This window comes from Lolium rigidum, chromosome 3, assembly GCF_022539505.1.
Source record: "Lolium rigidum isolate FL_2022 chromosome 3, APGP_CSIRO_Lrig_0.1, whole genome shotgun sequence".
Classification (NCBI taxonomy): Eukaryota; Viridiplantae; Streptophyta; class Magnoliopsida; order Poales; family Poaceae; genus Lolium; species Lolium rigidum.
In genome coordinates this window covers 47,057,339-47,080,563 of record NC_061510.1, presented here as the reverse complement: position 1 = coordinate 47,080,563, position 23,225 = coordinate 47,057,339, and the positions used below count along the sequence as shown (strand labels likewise).

The 23,225-nt window shown below is 39.7% G+C and overlaps 1 protein-coding gene and 1 long non-coding RNA gene across 3 annotated transcripts; one reads left to right on the top strand and one right to left on the bottom strand.

The window, feature by feature from the left end:
- Positions 1-107: 107 nt before the first annotated feature.
- LOC124701545 lies at positions 108-7,091 on the top strand. 2 transcript variants are annotated; one of them, XM_047233626.1, is made up of 21 exons: positions 108-404; positions 518-580; positions 1,006-1,298; positions 1,397-1,481; positions 1,560-1,637; positions 1,724-1,783; positions 1,863-1,967; positions 2,379-2,489; positions 3,124-3,165; positions 3,326-3,442; positions 3,512-3,699; positions 4,249-4,529; positions 4,612-4,733; positions 4,836-4,878; positions 4,970-5,061; positions 5,337-5,385; positions 5,589-5,659; positions 5,759-5,878; positions 6,371-6,459; positions 6,569-6,614; positions 6,777-7,091. In XM_047233626.1, the coding sequence occupies exons 1-21, from the start codon at positions 264-266 to the stop codon at positions 6,822-6,824; spliced, it is 2,244 nt and encodes a 747-aa protein (XP_047089582.1). In that variant the 5' UTR covers positions 108-263; the 3' UTR covers positions 6,825-7,091. The 2 variants fall into 2 exon arrangements, with proteins under 2 accessions (XP_047089582.1, XP_047089581.1); XM_047233625.1 differs by having other exon boundaries at positions 4,246-4,529.
- Positions 7,092-12,956: 5,865 nt separating this feature from the next.
- LOC124701544 lies at positions 12,957-16,680 on the bottom strand. Its single transcript, XR_007002091.1, has 3 exons — positions 15,357-16,680; positions 13,528-13,612; positions 12,957-13,098 (listed from the first exon to the last, which is right to left on the bottom strand). It is a non-coding gene; the product is annotated as an uncharacterized LOC124701544 (long non-coding RNA).
- Between the last annotated feature and the right edge of the window lie 6,545 nt (positions 16,681-23,225).

The following is a 23,225-nucleotide window of genomic DNA, read 5'->3' as shown; positions in this document are numbered from 1 at the left end:
TTACCTAGAAAAAGGTAGTACCAACACTAATAAATCTTTCTTTTGTCAATCATAGTACTATAGATCGTTTGTTAGATCTGGCGATGAATTAACGGGAGGAAAAGCATTTCCAGCCGTAGAGACGTAGAGCCATTCTTGTGTCGTCTTGGAGCGCCGGCCACCACTCCCGGCGAATCCATCCCACTCCCACTCCCACTCCCACTGCCACTCCCCTGGAGACCTAGGGTTCCACCTCCCATCCCAGCCATCCCCGCATCGCTGCTATGGCCGACCCCGACGAGCTCGGCCGGAGGCTGGCCGTCGTGGGCGTCTCCGACCCCGGCCCCGACGACGCCGCCGGCACCAGCAACCTCTTCCAGGTCATGCGCGCCGTCGAGGATGCCGAGACCACCATCCGCCAGCAGGTCAGCGATTCCTCCAGGCCCCATTTCCATTTCTCTTGGTCCGCCCCCTGATTGCGAGTGAGGCCTCTGTGATGTTATTGATACGACTACCTGTGTGTCCCTCTCACGCGCAGCTGGAGGAGAACGGCCGCCTGAAGGAGGAGCTGATGCGCAAGACCCGGGAGCTCGACGCAATCGTAAGTCCAACTCCACCACGCATTCCATTCTCGATGCCGCCACCGCCTGCTTATTACACTGAAAAAATGATTCCCTCCCCGATCCACCAAATCTCAGTGTACTGTTGGCTAACACAGCCTCTGCTGATGAATACTTGCATAAATCCTTGCAATTGATACATCATGTGCAAACCTCACTGGTATTGCTACCTTATCACACAACTCATGACATTCCAATCTTCATCTGTACTACATGAAAAATGAGATGGTATATATTCAGTTATGCATCCATATCGCCTCTGATTGTGTATGATTACTGCTGGCATAGTATATTTTCCCCTCTTATGCTCAGATTGTCAGATAGCCCAATTTCAGTGCTACTTCTTTCACATTTTCGTTCCACTGGGACCTAGCTTTGAGCCGCCTTCTACCTCTATCTGCTACAGCGGTCAGAGGCTACAAACCAGACCTCTTTCACTGCGCTGGATCAGGACCGCGCCATCGAGGCCTACAGAAACTCTTATTCAGCTGATGCAGTCGGGAACAAGGTGGAGGACCCGAAATCGTTCAAGAATGGAGCTGGAGACCAGGTGTTGCAGGATGCCATGAATCAGAAGTATCTCGACGCCAACCACTCTAACGAGATGCTGAGAAAGCTGCCAGGGGACCAGGCTACTGCTGAGGCTGGCGTGCGGTCCCAGTTCTCTACTCCGCCGTCGCGTTCTCTCTCGCCTGCTAGGTATGTACCTCCACAGGTTAACGCCACTGAAACATTTCCCATCACTTTGCATCCTTTATTTGTACAACTGTGATACAGAAAAGACCATTGCTATGCAGGCGCCAGAGAGAAGGAGAGTATGATTCTAGACTCAACTTGGCTCAACAAGGTATGGAGATGAGCTCAAACATTATCTGGAAACAGGTATGTACATATATTTCGCTTGCTCCATACTGGCACATATGTGATCTCATGGCCTGATGAAGATAGTTACTTCCACAGGATCTTCTTGCAAAGGTTAAAGAACATGAAGAAGAGATCGCACATTTAAGAAGACATCTTGCTGACTACTCGGTGAAGGTAATTATGCGTACAAAAGAAACATTATCTTCTTCCCCCTTCCACTTCTCTGTTTCTGTTGTATGATAGGTTGTCTTTCCTGATAGGAGGCCAAGATACTTAACGAGAAACATGTTTTGGAAAAACGTATTGCGTATATGCGAATGGTAAGTATCTTTAGCTTATATAAGGTTGAAATACCATCTTTGGAGTAGACCGGACTATTCTATAACGCACTATTTTCAGGCATTTGATCAGCAGCAACAAGATTTAGTTGATGCTGCTTCGAAAGCTTTATCCTACAGACAGGACATCATTGAAGAGAACATACGTCTGACGTACGCCTTACAGGTAAAACCTTGTTCGCTGTTATTCTTATTGCTAAAACTTCAGAGAGCCAATTAGCATTTTCATGTACTGATGTGCTTTATCAACCTTACTTTTGGAACCATTTGAATGCATGTCTTTAAAATATTTCTCTAGTTTTATTATGTGAATGAAGCATTGATAAAACTGAACTTCCTTTCTGCTCCACAAAACTTCCAACGAGGGTCGGTGTCTTTTTATGGCTTATGTGTATAACAAAGTAATATTGGAACCTATGTGGTAAGAACCACCCCAAAAATAGGATAATTGGGGCTTTAGTCTCTTACTCTCTTAGTCATTTATTTTAGAAGGTTATCGTATATGGCGCATCTTCTTGAACTGTCTTTTATCTACTTTTGGTGATAAATGCTTAGTTCTTCCTTTCGTACTCCCTAGGCAGCACATCAAGAGAGGTCAACTTTTGTATCTTCTTTGTTGCCTCTTCTGTCAGAGTATAACCTTCAACCTTCTGTTCTTGATGCGCAATCAATCGTTAGCAGTCTGAAGGTATGTTCCACTTCTCATACGTGCCATGATATTTTGTGCTTGTTTGGACTTGATTAAACTGTATGTTTGCACCAAATAAGCCTCTACAGCCTGGACTAGAAATTTTTATAAATTCTTGGGTGTACTAAGAGTGAGCTAAACAACCTTCCCAATAAGGATTCAAATTTGTGATGTGATGTCAACTAGACAGATGATTTAGGAGACAGAACATCTATGATTTCTAACATAGAGGTTTTATACTCTGCTTAAGTAAAAATTAGAAATGCTACAACCAAACATCGATTCAAATTTGTGATGTGATGTCAACTAGACAGATCATTTAGGAGACAGGAAACATCTATGATTTCTAACATAGAGGTTTAAGACTCTGCTTAAGTAAAAATGTAGATATGCTCCAACCAAACGTCTTAATGGGTAGCTAAACATTCCTTTAGTTTTTATTTGTTTTATCATCACTATAATATTATTGATGTACTTTTGGTCATTGAGACATTCGCATGGAATAATCTATGGAGAATTGGAGATGAACATTTCTCTTGCAAACAACTTATATGGCTTGTTTTGTTCCTTGCTTGGTTGAAGCTAAGTCTATAATACGTAACTTGGTGTTGAGACTGTACTATTTTCCTTGCAGGTTTTATTTACACATTTGCAAGAGAAACTCATTATTACAGAGGTGAGTCACGTTGAGCTTTGGTTGGACTTTGCTCCTTACACAGTAGCTAGCACGAACCTACATCCTGGCCAGTAGTGGACTTGTTATGCTTCACAGCTTATTGCTGATATTTTCTCACAGAACTTTGAAGTTGCCTTGTGTGCAAACTTGGATGGTGCAGGAGAAACTGAAGGAATCTCAGTACCAGATTACTCCTTGGCGTGTTGAATCTTCAAATAATACAAGTGGTCCTGGACAGTCACCTTCTCATCCTCCTGGAAATGCGTTGGTTGCTTCTGTACGACTCTATACTGCTTTGTCCTTTACTTGTTGAGTGCATGCATATTCTAACACTACACATTTCCAGAGCCAACCCAGCCTTGACATTGTGCCCCAGCAAGCATATTCTCATGTACAATCCCCAATTTCTTCTCCCGTCCGAACTAGACGTGATTGGGACTTGTTGGCGAATGAGAACAATCAGGTCATCCCAACCGAGGTTGCTTCAACAAATACAGAGCATGGCAATGTTGGAATGGCCTCTCCTCCAAGCAGGTTACTGTTGTTCTATTAAGAGCTCAAAATGTCGACTTCCTAAGTTATTGATAGCCTTTTCTATCCGTATGCTCCTTCTTTTAAGACTATCTTTGTTAGTTTGTTCTTTTAAACCTGTATTATCCACACCACTTTTATTTCACTTATAGGACCTTTTGCTAAGCATGATCCCTGTGTGAAACCACGGTTTTGTGAGCCCCAAACAGCAGATATTTGCTGTAGTATCTAGAATCATTTATACCTGAAATTAATTGTGTTTATAACATTGGCAACTGGAAGCGAAAGCATAGAGTCTGGATCATTTAAGCCCGCTTCTTTACCAATAATGGAGAGCTTTGTGTCCTTGAAACACCAATTTAACCATGGCCCACAATGCACCAAGGCAAAGCGTGCCATTCTTTTCGATTTCTGGTTCTTTTTTTGTACAGTTTAACTTGTGTGTGGGACCATTAGCAAAATGATTTTGTTAGTCAAACAACTTCAGTTATACAGAAAGGCAAAGTTGGTTGTTATACTGGATGTGCATTTGTTTTCTTATTTATACAGCAGCCAAGATACCAAGGATGTTCAAGCGCAAGGAGCTGAGCGTGATTCTCGTGCTGTACGATTTAATTTTGAATCAAAGGATCAAAACCCATCATTCAAGGACCTTGTTAGGAGTGATGTGTCAGAAAGTCCAGAGGGAGCTGAAACCCAAATTTCACAAGAACCTCCTACAGAATGGGGTCCTGAAGGCCCACCTGATTTGGCATCTGGCCTTGAAGAAGGAAACCTGCCTTACCCTTATCTTCCTACTGTCCTCGAGGAGCCTAATTCTTCTTTCTCTGAAGGTCTTGCATATTTTGATTTATGCAATTTCCTTCTCCGTATTCTTTGGTTCTGATGGTAACATCATGTTTCATGAATGTGCAGCTGCAGAGGATGACCCACTGCCAGCCATAGATGGGCTAAGAATCACAGGTGACGCTTTTCCTGGAAAAGAAATTCAAGCAAGTGGGTATTCTATCAACGGGACCACAAGCTGTAATTTTGAGGTGCGCTTTGTAGATGTGCTCCAACTTCTGATCTACCTGTCCTTTTGAACTCGTTCTCACGTCATTACAATTTCAATGTTTGCAAAAAAATTGTGCATACAGTGGGTCCGCCATTTGGAAGACGGGTCAGTAAATTACATAGAAGGTATTATGTTTTCACCCCTATTGCCAGGAGGCTTTTATTTTATTTGGTGTACTATGAGAAATTTAATTAACATTTCAGTTGCCTTATTTAGGTGCAAAACAGCCCACATATTTAGTTACTGCTGATGATGTGGACTCTTTACTAGCCATAGAGGTCCAGCCTCTAGATGACCGGAAACGGAAGGTAAATCCTTTCGTCTGATCATTCATTATTGGAATTTTGTCAAGTTGGAACCAATAACTTGGTCTGGTTTTATTCACAGAGGAGACTATAGGCTGAGAATCATATCTACCATATATGCGTTTGGTTAGGTTTTTCTCTGTATCCTTTAATAAATTTGGGAGGCATCTAGACGTAGTTGTTTGTTTGGAAACTACAAAAATGTTGATCATTGTAACTTTGCAGTAGGACACTCATGTTATTTAACTTTATCTGAAGCATTTATTTTTCGTTTGTAGGGGGAGATCGTGAAGGTTTATGCTAATGAGAAGAGAAAAATTACTTGCGGTGAGTTTGTTGAGAAGATATCTGTATCTTCGTAAAAAAATGGGCATCCGCTGTTCTGTTTTAATTGATGAAGTGTATGAGCTCCATGGGCCCCCTAAGAATTCCTAGAATAATGCTAGTTCTGTGCTTGTTCTTCTTAAGTACCGCAAAAGAAGAATATTGGAAGAACCATGTTGCTGAATACAGAATCATTATCTATGCAGATCCTGAAATGAAGGAGCTTATCAGGAAAATTCTTTCAATTGGGCATGTGTCTTACGAAGTTCTTCTACCCGTATGTTCTCTTTATCTTTTTCTAGTGGTGTGCCAAGGCTCAAAGCATTCTTGCTGCATTTTTCTTATTTCGTATAACCATTGAGAAATGATTTTGCAGGTTAGATTTATAGACATGTGGGAACCTGCAGTATTGGCAATAAAGAGGGAAGGTTACAGCATTAAGTGTAACGGACAGCGTGGTGTTGTTGTTACAGAGAAATTCCAGCAAGCTACCGCTGTATGGTTCCAAATTATTCATTTCCTTAAATTTACTCTTTTATAGCTTCTGATTATACTCTGCCCGGTAACAAAAAAGCGCTATAAATTATTGTGCACGATTTTTGCGATAAATATTCTAAAATATCATTAACAGCATCTTAGCAAATAACCAAGTACTCCCTCCGTCCCATTGAACTTGTCTGAGTTTTTTTTCTAAATTTGGATGTATCTAGATCCTAAATAGTATCTAGAGACATCTGAATTTTGACAAACCTCCGACATGTTTCATGGGACGGAGGGAGTATTAGCATTCCCTGCATGGAATTTTAGTTACCATACTTTCCACAAAAAGTACTTCTACGTTTAGTAGGTTTCCTGAATTAAATAATGGTGACTGGTCCATTGTCTCCTTTTTCGTACTTGTTGTTTCTCAAATGATGACTTTAATTCTGCACATTGCCATTTTAGTATGTAGAGGTGGCAACTAATCCTGTGCTGGGTGCATTTACAGATCAATATCCCGTATGGGCGTCCTATTGAATTTTTGATCCAGTCCGCTGATGGTGCCGAGTATAATCTCAAGCCTGCAGAGAGTTCCCCGTGAGTTTTGAGACCAAGCCACTATTTTAAATTCTGCAGTGACTAATGCATAATATATGCAAATTGTATGGAGTTTAGGTGCTAAGTATTGGCTTTTCAAATTTTCCAGATCACGAGATAGCATTGTTCTAATACTGCGGCTGTTCAGAATGAAGGTATGTACTCCGGACCTGTTTCATGTGGTTTGGATCTGTACCTGCTATGCTATTGTTAATGAAGGGACATGATGGATGGTGTAGCAATCTATGTTTGTTGTACTGTGCTACATGTACAATGTGGAATTGAAATGAAGACGTGTATGTTTTTTTTTTTGGCAGGCGGTGGAGAAGAGTAAAGGAAGAAAAAAGGGCATCTTCTTCAAGTAGAGTGGAGTGGAGTAGAGTAGAGGTTGATGGGATTTGTCTTTTCGTTGTAGCTATTTGTTGATTTATTTGTATTTGTCGCGTGATTCTTGATTGTAGAAAGACGAACTAAGGAGTTAGAGGTAGGTACTAGCCAGCTAAGGTTTCATGCCTATGACAATGTATTGCAGACTCTCTATGCTGTATCTACCATCTGTCATTGTGTAGAGAAAGTTAAGGTACATATGCGTTTTGGTATGGATAATACAAGTGCCAGTTTGGTTAGTGTTATTTTGAGTTGTGATAGTGCTGATGAGAAGGAAGCATGGGATTGGTTTTGCAATATCAAACATATTCAGACCCACAAGATGCCTCTTTCCCACCCATGAAGCTATGAACATGGTTATAAGGTCACGCTCATATAGCGTTTTCTCGTCATGTACAGATAATACCTTGTAGTATAGCAAATAGGTTCAGTCAATTGTTAATACAACAAGCACAATGTATTGGGCAATACGAGAGTTAAGGCTTAAAGTTATGTATGTGATACATTTCTCACGTCTGCGTGCCATGTAGAATAAATTTGAACCAACCAAATTGTAATCAGGTGCCCCGTTGATAATTATAGTCGCACAAAACTCTGCAATGAGGTTGCACATCGGTTAGCAAGAGAGGGCTGCAGAAATAAATTGTCCGAAACTTGGCTGGGGTCTCTCCCAGTGTAATGAACTTGATCTCAAAAAAAAAAAAAAAAAAACACGGCGCCCATCCTCAACGCCTCGCCGTGGACAGCGACACAGCACACATCCCTGACTCTGCGTTTCCTTATCGTGTGATTCCCAAGGTATTATCAGTTACAGATTGCAAATTCAAAATATGAGTCTACGTAATTTGTACGAGTTAAATTTACTTTCAGTCTAGGCATTGATTGCTAGATCTGTTATACACGTCTAGATTGTAAAAGACATACTTTTTTTGTGATATTAACATTTTTACACATCGATACATTTTGTTTGTAGGGCACTTGCACAATTAAATTGAGGCACCCATGTTTTGAACAGGACAACTACGACACCTAGCTGGGTGCCTCAGATTGGGATGGAATTTAAATGCAGAAACAAAAGCTTTGGACTTTTCGACTAGCTAAGGTGGAAATATTGGTTTTGATGTCAGGAAAAAATATGAAAAAAGAGCAAAATTGATGGGGTGGTCACTTCTGCAACATATGTTTGCTCCAATGAGGGTTTTCGGGCAAAAGACAAAAGAGATCATGAGAAACGATGTCCTTGTGCGGAAACAAGAAGATGATGCAAAGTAAGGATGAATATCACAAGGTGCGATGCTTGAGGAGACAAAATGTCTAGGAGACCAATTGGCTAGACTAACTAAACAAGAGTAGCTAAAATGAGTTCAACGAGCAAAGGATTTGAATTTAAAAGAGGATGAGGCTAGCGCTAAATATTTTTATGCAAAGGCAAATGGTAGTCATCGAAGAAATACAATTGTTTCACTAGATCATGGTGGTGGAAATTTTTTTGGGCAGAAAAACCTTGAAAAACACATTAACAAAGTCCACCAAGAATATTTCGGGCAACTGCAAGTTTCTAACATTCATCTAAACTTGGAAGATATCCCTCATATTAAACATGAGATTGCTCGATCCATGACCTATTTTTCAATGGAACAAATTAAGTTGGGGGCATCTGGAATGGCTCGTAACAAATCTGCTGGAACGAATGGTCTCGTTGTCGGATTTTAAAAAATAATCTCGAAACTGATCAAGCATGATATGAAGGCCCTTGTTCACAATTCTTACACCAAGGAAAACTTGACATTGAACGCTTAAATGTGAGGACCTTTCTAATATGAGGAATATTCGACCAAAACATTTGTTGAACATGGATTTCAATATTATTACCTAATTGTTGATGAATAGATTGACTCTTGTGGTTGATCTTGTTGTAGGACCCACTCATACTGCCACTACATCTGCCATGTGGAAAATGTCCCTGATAATTTAGAAATAAACAAAAATTGGTATAAAATTTGGAAACCAATATCTTTAGTTCTTACAAATAATATGTCCCTGGAATAAAAAAAAAGTTAAAACAGTGGTGCGATAAAATTTGACTTGTGGGCAAGTTCAAAATATTCAAATTTAAATATGTAGATTTGTGTATATTTGATATTGTTCAAATTCCACAAATCCAATTCAAGTGATTCTTTTTGCAAATGAAATATCTTGATGTCCTCTGTCTAGTAGTATTAAGCATCACTGCCTAATTTTTTTAGACAAGTTTGCAAATATTCAAATTTAAATATGAGGATTTGAGCATATTCACTATAGAATTAATTCCATAATTAATTTGGGCATAATTCCTATTACCAAGGTGACCTTACAAACATTTGCCTATCTACCAGCACCTTATAATCATTTTCTTACACTATACAAAGATCATGCAATCTCAATCCTATTTCACTAGTTTTAAGTTACTCAAATTACATTTTAGTTATTTGAGTAAAATAAGTTATCACTAGATAGTATCAAAGCCCATGTGGCAATATTTATAGGACTTAGAAAATTCTTAGTAGAGACCTTGATATCAATAGCTAGGACAAATGAAGTACTTAGCATTGATGAGCTACGCGCCCAAATGAAGGAGAAGGACAAGGCATTCTGGGAGCAAGAAAAAATGATCAAGACCGGAGGAGAAATATGAAGAGCAAGACAAAAGATTCAAGAAAAGAAGTCAATACAAGAAGTTCAAGAGAAGAGAGTTCAGGAGAAGAACAATAAGATGAGATAGATAAACCTCAAGCCTTACAATTAATCTAACTAATCATATATCTAACTTCTCAAGCCAAGCTTATGTGTTGTCTTGTGCTATTTTGTTAAGTGTTGTGACACTCTATTCGATATTATTGTAGATACACCATTTGAGACTTACCCATTAAAATCATATCCATGTGTAGCCTATCAACTCCTTTACAACATCTATTTCTTTCTTAGTTTTTCACTTATCCATTCTACTTCTCCAGCCATATCAAACCAGCCTCATGCCACAACCTTCTTATCCATTGATCACTAAGATATATAAAGAGTAAAAAAATGAATAACAAATCAACTCTTTGTTTGCCTTGTTTGATTAAGTTGTTGAAATATGTGTTTATGCTGTGTTATTTATTCTTATAGCTTGTACAGAGAGCTAGGTTTATTGTTGAGAGAAAGAGAACGATTGTCAACTACCAAAAAGGAAAGTGTCACTCGTGATGTCCTACCTATTTTTCTACGCATGTAGTTTTACTTAGTAGAAATTGAATGTGTAGGTTGTCTTCAAGCAAAGTTGTTATGTGATACGTTATGCGAATCCTATTATGATAGTCACAGTTTTTACTCTAGTACTTCCCTTTGTCGCCATCTTAGTAGTTTTGCTTAGTCATGGATGAAGATACGAAGGTTGGAAATTCACTTGTTATGAGAAAAGGAGAAAAAGTATGTTTTATTAAAAACAACTTAATGAATGAATCACATAGGTGGAATGTGTTTTCATGGTCATCATAGTGGAGAATATGGTGGGGATTGCCACCCAGGACTCAAAGAGATTAGATAGGTTCTAGATGAGTAGCTTCCAATGTATAAACACAAGTCATATGTATTCTATCTTGGTTAAGTTAGTTTCGGAACCTTAATTGACCCGCCCAATTCCAGAACTCAGGCTTAAGGTTTCGTTTTTCAAAGTCCTCATCTTAGTCTTCTCCCGACCATTCGAGCAAAATGAGCATCACGGATCAATGGTCTCACTGAGTCATGTGGGTAAAGATGTACAACCTCTAAAGAGTGTAAAAAAAAAAGTACTTAGCCATGTCTCCGGTGATGGACAACTACGAGCGACTCTACTTGGAGCTTTCTGGAAGATCTCTTTCATCCCAATTTCTAAATCAAAGTTGATGGGTTCAACAATGGGTTAGGACTTAGGAGCATACGAAGCTAAGCCACCATGTATCCAGAGCCGGATAAACCGTGAGATCAGTGCATGGGGGTTTAGTCAGTATGTCGGTCCTTATAGACACTTGGGTGATCTAATGGTCCTTAGAATTATTTAGGAGCACCTCGGCAACCCAGTGTGTCCTTAATATTATTTCTAAAAAGATATCTTTTTTGGACTAGTTAGGATAAAACTTTCTTTTTGCAAAATGAGTCTAAACTTCACCAAGCGAGTATGCATGTAAATGTTAGGTTCAATTTGTATCCACAAAAGAGTCACATCTTGCTAATACAATTCAAATGTATTGGTCCTTTGTGGCTGCAACATTTTATATTGCTGGTTTCGATGATGAGTAAGGTTTGAATAACGTTATAAGTATATCCTCAGCATGCTGACATGTGGCACATGAAGACGAATGGCTTCATGTTGTATTTATTTATTCGTTGTAAACTCTTATATTGAGCTAGCCTTGTGCTATGTAACTTTTAAAGTTTCATTATGTAACTTTCTGGATCATATGGTGTAATATATTGACATTTCTTTCTTCACATTACATCTTAAACCGTGTATTCTAGCAATTGATACAAGGACTAGCATAGATAAGCACATGGATCGCCACCCTACCAGGTGAGATCACTACAAGCTAGTGGTTCCAACTCGGACGTGGAATTCAAGAATGCAACATCTGCAACACACGAAAGAGCATAGTCTGCAAAGAGGCATTGCTGCTAGAGCTGCTGCCTGCTGCCCAACTTTTGCAAGCCGTGGGAACTTCTGGGCTGAGAAAAATACTGGCGCTAATGAATCAGATTCATATATACACTACCCAACAAGCAACAAGCTGAACGTTTGACAAAGAATGATAAGAGTTCTAATGAGCAGAGTTTAGGTCTAAGGATGGCCTCAAGTAATGCAACAGAAGATAAGGAAAGAACAGAAACAAACCACATGAGCAGTCAAAACATGTCACCTCCTTACTCCTCATCTCCGTACCACTCTTAGGATATGTACAACCGGGTGATGTAAGCCTTCTCTTACAGCTGTCACGTTTGATTTTTGATTAGTTGGAGAAGAGAGAATAAACAAAAAATATTGCCTTTCCGTAGCTAAGGGATGATCTCTTAAAAAAATAAGAGAAGACTATTTCTCCATTGAACTAGGTGTCTTCCGTTATATCAAACTAATTTCCCATTAAAACTAATTGATTCTCATTAATTGCTAAAGATGACGATAAAAGATAATGTATTGTACCACTTATATTTAGTGTTTTCTCTAAATAACATGGAATGCTAAGAGAAGGTGAATCTTCTCTACCATTGTACATGCCCTTACGCTCCTAAAAGTCATACAGATATGAATATCATGCCAACTGCAGCACCTCGTGCTCATTCATCTGGGCCTGCATATTAGTTAACAGTATAATGGAACCACCTACAGCGTCTCACAGCGATTTGGCGTCCACCATCGTTGGATCCAACTCTTTGACGCTCGAGATCTCTCGTAGTCACCGAAACGTTGCTAGAACCTGCTATGGCCACGATTGGCGTTGAATATGGGCAGCCCACATTACAGGGCTGCTACTCTGCTGCCTGAATTCGGGGTTCTCTGGTTAATCGGGCCGACGAACTGTGAAATCCGTTAAATTGGCCCACAGATTGTGTGATGGAGGTCCATCCCAAGCATTCCATGCGTCTTTTCCTCAAAAAAAAAGGGAGTGTCTAACCATCATCTAGCTGAAATTGCAATTGGGTATAAGTCAGATTTTGCCTTCAGTAGTATTCATTAACTCATTCCTCCGCCCGCTTCAATATTCATTTGGTCAGTTCGGACATTAGAAAAAAAAACAATCTCTTCATTCCCATTACCATTGAGTCCAGTTTTTTTCCCAGGTTTTTTAACCGTGACTAAACCCAGATCTTAATTAATTGAGCCTCCTTTGCAGCTCTGGTAATGAAAACAAACTGGCCAGTTATTGTTACATTTTACTATTTCACACGAATAGGTATAACTGTCTCCACGTCAGCATTCTTGCTTCTTCCTCCTCACATAAAGACGCCTGAATCCCAGTGATGGACGGCCACCCCACAGGAAATGAGACAAAATGATCAGAACGTAGAGAGAGAGAGATCCACATAATCAAGGGATGCATGATGGAGAGAAATGAGGAATCCTTTATCAAAATGAAGGCAGTAGCAGATGGGCAAACTCTTGGATCTCATACACTCTCATGCCAGCTCACATCCCTTCTCCTTTTCACTACCTCTTCTCAGCATCTGTCTTGATCATTTAGCCTCTCTCTCTCATTTCTTGATCTGCACAGAAATGGTCAATGGTATTAGCAACTATAGAAAAAAACCAGCCTTTAGTGAAGGAAAACCCCTTGCCTAGTCATCTTACCTCTGATATGTACTAGGTTGAAGAAATATTTAAGTGGGTTAACTATTGAGAAGGGGCAGCTAGACATGTACTAAATATACACTGGATAATAAAGATCACTAAGACTAGAAGACTAAAACTTATTTACACCTAAAAGAAAGAGAGAATACTAAAGAAATAACTGATAAATTATAAATTACAGTACATGAGAACTTAGAAAATTATACTAAAACTAACAGCACTGATAGAACTGATAAAATTAGAGGCCATAATCAGTCTTAGGTGACTAAGAGACTAGAACTATGCAATTAGCGCTAGCCCTAAGAGAAACTAAGAAAACAGAGTAACTGAGTAGTGTGGCGTACCTGTCATGACTGATATGTCCTAGCTTCTTCACCACTCAAAAAACTGAGCCATGTACTGCATCACTGCAATTAGCGTTGCTTAGCCCTGCGACAAAGACATGCTTGACATGCGCAAGATACTTCAACTGATATAGAGTATGCATTTAAGCGGTTGTCCAGTGTATCATGCTTTTGAGCAAAAAGACAGAGCTAGGAGCCCGAGCACACATCTAAAAACAACAACCTTGAAAACACTCGAGGTTGCCTTTGTTTCCAATAAGAAAGGTAAGTTTCCTTTTGCAGCTTACATTCTTTAACATACACTACATCGACAAACATATTAGTTTGCAATAGTTCATTATGGCATGTAATGTAGGATGTTGTCCGTAAATATTCCTTACTTTTATGACAAGGCAACATGGTATCTAACAACATTAATCTAACATACCAATCTAACCATTACAACTCACAAACTTCAACCAAAATAATGTGCTTGTAGCAACTTAAGCATCACATACCACCTTAAGGAGAGTACTAATTAGACTGACCAGCGCAATAAGGTCACAGAAACATCCTCTAGCCATCTTTGTATGATTGATATAACAAAATCCAGAAGTCTAAATCTTATACTTCCAATCAACAAATGACTAAGATAATGATGAGATAGAGGCAATGAGATAAACTAAGAAAATAGGATAAGAATGGAACAAGAAATGCTCTGCGTCAGAGAAATTAAACGGATACCCTCATGGAAGCTGTCAATGAACAATGACAATGAAACTGGAAGAAAGACAATGAAGATTGGAGAGAGAAAGGACTGAAAGATAAGAGAGAGAGACTGAAGAATGGCACTGATACTAAACAGAATTAGGAAAGACCAGAGAAAAAAATAAGGAATGAACATAAATAAGGATGAAGCATAATTAAAAAAATGAAAATTGAATTGAGTGATGGAGAAAGTAAAACTTGAAAGATAAGAGAGACTAGGAAACTGAACCTTGAAACTGAAGAATGGCACGTGTGTATTAAACAGATATAACATACTTGGCCAGTGGAATGATAAATTCAGAAAGGCTGACCCTGATAAAAAATTGAAGCCAATATGAAGACTGAGACTGAAATAAATTGAAGAACTATGAGATAAACTAAGCAACTGAGCTGCTAGAATGAGAGACTGATTGACCGAAGTGAATTTAAGGATTGAGCTAATTAAGATCGAATGGAAAAAATAAAGAGAGGAATGAAAAATGAAGAAAATCCGAATGAGCAAATAAGAGATAGAGAAAGAGAATACTCACTGAAACTAAGCATAAGAAATAAAATAAGAGACTGAGGTACAAGACTAAGAAACTGAGCATAATAAGGACAGAAGAAGCAGAATAACATGTGAGACAAACTGAGCATAATGAGGAAATCAGAGAAAAAGGCCGAGAAAAAATAAAGACTGAACATAGATGTGGACGGAAGAAGCACAATGAGATGTGAAAAGTAAAGAATGGAACTGAAAGAATGAGATTGAAAAATGAAGATTCGGAGAAAGAGAGAATGAAATTGAAAACTAAAAACTTTACTGAGAGACGGTTGAAATAAAAAAATATGACTGAGACTGAGATAAACTGAAGAAATAAGAGATATACTGAAAGACTGAGCTACTAGAATGAGAGACTGATAGGACTGAATAAATAAGAGCTACAAGACTGAGAGAGCGAAGAAACTGCGCATAATGAGGAAATCCTCGAGGGATCTGCATGATCCTCTTGGAAATCCTTAGGAACCTACGATACATCTCAATATATTAGTGACAAAGGAAATTTACAACTAAGTAATGTATAAAAAACAGAAATTGATACTTTGTCACTTGATGTGCTGATTTGCTCGCGGCTCTCGACATTGGAATAGGCAGAGTCAGACACGTCCCTATGTGATCTTAAACGTGATGGTGCTTCAATGCCCTGAATTATTGATGATACGAGGCCTATGAAAACGACAACAAATGCTAGAAGAATGTGAACATGTAAATTCTTAAACACATTAGTAAGCTAGACAAAAAGGAAACACGAATAGATATAGATCATGTATTTCACCATGTCATCAACTATATACAAGAAGGGCATTTCGTGCACACATTCAGACATAAAGAACATGACAAACAAATTACACTACCTGGAAATATAGAACAACAAGAAGAAGCAATGGTCCATGTGACAGCAACCATTACATTCATCTATCAAAATCACAAAATAGTTACCATTAAACCAGGCCTTATCTGTCACGGATCGTATTCCTCTTCTCCATATTCATACAGGCCACACTGAACAGTATAAAACACAAAAACGGTGGTGTGGGTGAGCACTGAAACATGAACTCCATCCTAGGTCTAGTGATGGATATCCATGATCTAATGAGAGAAAACAAAATCCTCCGCCCATACATGCAAGATTGTACCAGAACAATGAATAAACCTTAAGGGGATTAAATCTACCTTTATATATACGAATACTGAATCAGCAGTTCAAACAAAATCATGCAATGCACTCTCAGAACCTTGGAACACTTGCCCACTGCTAGCATATTCTTGTAGCACATATGAACATGTTTCCTCACTGATCATTGCCATTTGAATAAGGGATTCTTTAGTTCATGATGCAACAAGATAGAATACCCACGAATTGAAGGATTTAGGGGATTCAGTGTGACATCAAATGAAGTAGGAGTAGCAACATATTACACATCAGAGTCTGTACTTACTGCTAGAACAACACAAAAATCACCAACGAAACTTAGGAAAATCTGCCCGATATGTGATCCCCAAAACTGGATTTGACTTACAGCCATGAATCAGCAAATGGAAAAATTCACCCAAAATAATCTCCCCGCTTGCCTCGCACCTCGCAAAAGAGAAATTACGACCAGAATCAAATCCCATTTAGCTCTCACAGATCTAGACGCCCAAAATCAAACCTCCCTGTATGCAATCAAAAGCTCTAGTAAAACTATAGTGGCACGGAACGACTATATGGCAGAGCAAAAGAACTCACCAGGAAACTGAGGACGGCGAATTGTCGGGAAACTAGGAATGTACCTTCGGTGCCGGAAACTTTCCCCGCCTCCTCGATCCGTCGGTCTCCCCGGCGCGGCGTTCTCTCCGCCCTTCCCTAGCTTTTTGTCTTTTGGTGGACAGCAGACACACACAACGAGTGGGGGAATTAAAAGCCAAAAAAAACCCGCCCAAATACAAATCGGAACCAGTTTCTAGTGTCTCGTATGAAAAAACCAGAGAAGAACCGACCCGACGGCTGAAACAAACAACCACGCGCTGTGCGCGTTGCGATTCACGCTAGATTCCGATTGAACGGCCACGGATCTGACTGATGCCGAATTGTATAATCAGCTAGCTGAAATTTAGGAAAAGTGAAAAAAAAAGCATTCCATGCGTCTACAATTCTTCTCTCATTCATCCCTCATATCCGCCCCTCGCACATCTCACCCTCAAGATCACGCCGTCTTCTGCAATCCCTTCTCAATCAGGGAGAAACCTGGACGCGCTACCCACTGATGTGGGAGGGAGATATGGAGATATGCAGTGGCAGTAGGCTGCGGAATCGAACCCTAGTGCGCACGGAAATGCTACATCGAGCGGCGGTGCCCACCGCGACAAGAACTTGTTCGGCGGCGGCGCCTATAATTTGCGTCCACTAGCGCACTTCCATCCAAGACGAACGGCGGCCACGCTTCTGTGTTCCATAAATTCCGGTTGTGCTATTTCCCTGCAGGTACCGATCACCACTGATCTGATGGGGATCAGGATCATGTAAGATTTAGAAGGGCATGGAGATGTCGCCGCCGTTCCATGAGTGAAGCGCACTTTTCTGTCTGTCGCTGCACCTTCCCCATGTTCCACTGCCGTGTGCGTTTCCTCCCTCTAAGTATGTTGATACTTCTTGCTCTGGTTGCCGTGAATACAGAGCGGAAGAGGTACGTATGTAGGGATCATCTGTGCTCTAGCTATATTTATTGAACACTTTGCTCGGTTGTTTACAGACCCTGCCTCAGCACGACAGCTCGGGACATACACGGACGCCAAGGTCTGTATGGTATGAGTGCTTCAACAAATCTTCCAGGTATCTAGCCCAATTGCTGCAACCTATTTTTTGTATTTAAATATCTGTGGTTTCCATATAATCAAAAAAATATTGCAATATATATAATATTTCCCTGCATGATGTGGGGTGTCGATAATGTGACTCCTTTTCATGGCTCAATTTGGATAAAGATGATGCTTCATCGCCCATGAAAGGTCAATGGTTCAAAGTGCAGCTACAACCATGGAGACACTACCAGCCTAATACGGCTTTCTACATATGTAAGTAACCAACACCAGAACCTACACCTGAGAAGGTAGATGACATACGGTTAGTTAAATCAGAAGCTGTACCTATGAAGGTAGATGATGATACAGTTAATTAAATCAATTTTGGTAGGTATGTCTCAGCCTAATTATCCTATGCAGAAGAATATTGGTGTCACTTCATTGACTTCAAATTAAAATCAAAGCCAAATAAATCTGCTAGCAACAAACATTCGCTGAATTAAGCACCAAGAAGGCTTCAGCTACTTCCACTAGCAATCCAAAGTTTGGTGAACTTCACTTTTGTACATTTTTAAGAGGAATGTCAAACGTATTGGCATATGCATGTCTACTAATCTTCATAGTATCCTGTCAAGTTATCTTTATAGCATATTTTAGTCAGTAGCTTACTCCCCAAACTATTCACGTTTCTAATAGGAAGATTACATATGTGACTTTGTTCCACAAGATATATAGCATATTTTGGTCATTGTGTTGCTGACACAACTTTTAAACATTTGTGTTAGGAAGATTATGTATGTGCATTAGGCACAAACTTTAATGATAACTGATCTTCTCATCTATTTGTGTGTTTCATGTTGCTGTTCCGGCTCATTCTCAAATCTGGCTTGATGAGAAACAACGTATGCGATAAGAATCCTTATGTGAAGTTTTTGGGAAGGTAAGCTTAGAAACAACCCAATAGTTCTCCTTTTCGATTGATTTATCCAACCCATCAGGTACCTGAAATATTTCTATCTGGTAAACTTATGAGTTTCCTTTGCTTGTTTATAGGGACTGAGAGAAGCAAAAAAAAAAATGGAGATATTAAAGCTGCAAAAAAAAAACTTCTTAGTCATGCACCTTTTCTATCTTTCGTCTCATTTTGTATTATTGACTTGATTCTTACAATTAACATTGGGCAGGCAGTACATTCTAACAACAACAACAACACCCAAGGATTTACTTTGCTACATTTGGTATTTGGTATTCTATTACCCCCTGCTAAGTTATATTCACACGCAAGTGCACCATTCGCATAAACATTTTCTTATTATTGTATAGTTATACACAGGCAACATCACTAGGATGAGGCTAGCACAACCATGCACTAGGATGATTGATATACACCACATATACACTAATCTTGAAATGTTGTATCTGCTGATCAATGAAATATCCAAACATACGCTTGACCAAATCAGTTTGTCTAATTTCTGAATTTTTTTTTGCTTCCAAGATACAAATGCATGTCTCTCTATAATGTAAGAAGACCTATGCATGAGAACATGATTGTTCAATTGTAACTACCTTTGTCGGGTATATCATTTATTGTACTACAGAAGCTTGTTCTGCTCGGCACATACATATCAACTAAAAATGAGCAAATCTCCATCTAATGAACATTTATCTATATTGCATGTTGCATAGTTTAACCAAACTGAGGTTGCACTTCTCGTGGATAGCGGAGTAAATATTCAGTGCAAAAAATTCATGTTATTTTTATACTGAATGAGCCCATTTGTCATGGAATTAATGGCTTATACATTAATTCCTCAAATACTTACATCGATATGTTTCTGAAGTTAATTAATTTTCATTATATCCATGTAGTTCCGTGCGCTATTCTTAAATTATGAGCGCTCCTTGGTATCTTTCATGTTTGTAATGCTTTTGTATCCTCTATGGTGCACAAGTTGTGGCGGATGAAGAGCATGTTGAGGTGAAATGTCTCCCGGAAGAACATGCTCCTGGTTTAAAAATGAAGTTTGCAAAAATGTTTACAGTATCTAAAAAATCTGAGGATTGTAACAAATCAATTGTTTACGTGCGTGTAAAGTTTCATGAAGAAGAGATATTATCTTTTCTTAGAAGAATTTTCTCATATAATTGACTACTTGGTGTTTATTTTCAAGTCATTCGGTCTTTTAATTTTCTACATTGCAGAACCATGAAATCATTTGATGCAAATTTAACTTCTATGTTTGTGTCTCCCTGTTACGAAAAAATGTTCATTTTATCATCAAAATGGTGACGGGCGCAGCAACACGCGCTATCATGGTCTAGTTTCATTTGAGAAAGAAGGCAACATTGGAAAACCTGATGATATCTATTTTATTTGCATGAGGAAAGGTTGGTAGATGCTGCATTCGATGGGCACCACACCAAGGATATGGAAATAAAATGGGCTAGCTTTAATGAAAAGCACATAAATAAGTGCGACAGTAATTTTAGTGCAACTTCTAACATCTGCAACATCCATATTGTTGTTGCCTATTTGACGGTACTCCGTAGGAGGGATCCTCACGGAGGGGAGAAGAATTAGGGGCCATTGGACGGAGAGTCCTCGGGACGGTGGTACGCGATTTACCCAGCTTCGGAACACCTGCTCGAGGACAGGTCTACTGCTGCTTGTCTGGAATTACCTGGGCGCTTTTCGTATTGTTATAATGAGTTGTGGTTATGCCTCTAGGGCTCCCAGGATCCGGTTTATAAAGGCGTACGGATCTAAGATTTCTACGGAGAGTCCTACCCGAAATACAAGTTGCCTAACTACGGAACATTATATTGCCATGCACATCAAGGATCCGCCTACCCCTAATACGCCGATCTGCCTTCCCCTGATGGGCTAGGCCGGATCCGACTTCCAGGAAAGGTCGGTTGAATCCAGCTCCTTGTTCCTAGGCTGGACTTCCACCATCCTGATCTATAGCAACTGCGTCGCCCGATGGACCGTATGCTACCATCACCATCTGTGGCCACCCGGACTTACCGGATCAGCCACTGTCGATGGTACACCCATAAAGTATACCCACAACACTCATGGTGTATGTAAATTCTGGTGTACCAACTTACAATTGGTGAGGTAGCAATTGGCAACCTCGTGTTTGCTACTAAAATTTCGATACCGCAATATGGGAGTGTATGTATAGCTACTAGCTAGACAGCCTCATGTTTGCTACTGAAAATTTGCTTATATGCAGAGTGTATGTTAGCTAGCAATGCAAAAGTCAACACACCACTATTTTCCAAAGTATCCAAAACGAGAGGTTGTATTGCATTCTGCAAGTGCGTTCCATCAGCTCACATCTGGTGTTCTATCCTTTGGTAGAGTCTTCAGTTTTACCTCACATTACAATGTTCGCTTTATACAGTCTCTGGTTTAGCAGGACAGAAGAGTTTGATATCTCAATCAGACCTTGGATCAATGCCCCATTCTGGACAGTTATGGCCGATACAAGAAAATCCTGACAAAGACATTTACAACAAGAACAATTGAGCCTTCCCATGTACCATTATTTCAAGAAATAACAGTATGCATTAGACTTCTATACTAAAGTAAAAGCACACACAGTTCGGGAAGAAAATATCTGAAGGCACAAACGGGTATGATCAAAGAGACCTAAATCTCAGAATTGTGCTTCCCATAGATAATAGTAACTTTCTAAATGTCACCACCTAAAAATTCATACTCAACCATCATTATATCATAACAACTAGGAACTCGAGAGTTTGTTTCTTGATTTAATTATTATTAGACTTGAAAATCAGGAGTGTGCAACTATCTGAACCAGATGAGCGCCCAAGATTTCTTCCCCATGAAATCTGCAGTTAGGTAATTGAGGTTGTGGCGCCTAATCCTGGCAGCCTCAAAGTTGAAAGTGGCAGGCCTATCTGGCTATCTGCAGGTGCACTGAAAATCTTCTCAAAATGCTCAGTGGAACAATAAATCTTTACTGTATGATATCAAGAGTCCAAAACTTCAACTCATATCCTCGACTATCAGGTCTGAGGCACAAGCATAAAGTTTCCATGGGTCGTTCCGCCCCTTTGAGGGGTTCAAGGTTTAGGGTTAATTTCAGATCCAAATAGTCTCCAGCGAAATACGTATTCCCAGTGAATTTTCTTCAACACCAAGTACTGCCTGCATACAACTATCTCATTACTTTTTTTTAGCAGACCATGATCACATTACTTTTTTTTTTGATAAAGGATGCTTTATTACTTTTGAGGAAGCAATTACATCCAGCCTCTGCATAACCAGGATGCACACAGCCGTTTTTGAGTCTCGAGTCCAAAAAAGATGCCAAACTAAAAAATATCTAGGCGAAATACATATCGGAACGATGAATCATATAACGCCTAAGGTGTGGGTGGGGCTTCAATCCGTAGACTATGCTGCCACCCATGTAGGGAAAAAGTATCCCTCGCCGTAGCCTCCAATCGTGTACAGACCTCCGTAAATAGGTCTCGGTTCTCCATGCGCTGAAGAGGTAACCATGAACGAAGAATCCCTGTACATCTGTAGATGACCTGCAACAAGGAGAAGTTTTTGTCATTAAAAATCTTGTCATTTCTACTCAGCCAAAGCGCCCAGATAACTGCTAGCGCCTGATGCGTGTAATTGACACGTCCGTTGGGAACCCCAAGAGGAAGGTGTGATGCGCACAGCGGCAAGTTTCCCTCAGTAAAAAACCAAAGTTTAATCGAACCAGTAGGAGTCAAGAAGCACGTTGAAGGTTGATGGCGGCGGGATGTAGTGCGGCGCAACACCGCAGATTCCGGCGCCAACGTGGAACCTGCACAACACAACCAAAGTACTTTGCCCCAACGAAACAGTGGAGGTTGTCAATCTCACCGGCTTGCTCGTAACAAAGGATTAACCGTATTGTGTGGAAGATGATTGTTTGCAAGAAAACAAGAAAGAACAAGTATTGCAGCAGATTTGTATTTCAAGTATAAAAGAATGGACCGGGGTCCACAGTTCACTAGAGGTGTCTCTCCCATAAGATAAAAGCATGTTGGGTGAACAAATTACAGTCGGGCAATTGACAAATAGAGAGGGCATAACAATGCACATACATGTCATGATAAGTACAATGAGATTTAATTGGGCATTACGACAAAGTACATAGACCGCCATCCAACCGCATCTATGCCTAAAAAGTCCACCTTCAGGTTATCATCCGAACCCCTTCCAAGTATTAAGTTGCAAAGCAACAGACAATTGCATTAAGTATGGTGCGTAATGTAATCAACAACTACATCCTTAGACATAGCATCAATGTTTTATCCCTAGTGGCAACAACGACAACACAACCTTAGAACTTTCCGTCACTCGTCCCGGTATCAATGTAGGCATGAACCCACTATCGAGCATAAATACTCCCTCTTGGAGTTAAGAGCAAAAACTTGGCCAGAGCCTCTACTAATAACGGAGAGCATGCAAGATCATAAACAACACATAGGTAATAACTTGATAATTAACATAACATGGTATTCTCTATCCATCGGATCCCGACAAACACAACATATAGTATTACAGATAGATGATCTTGATCATGTTAGGCAGCTCACAAGATCCAACAAT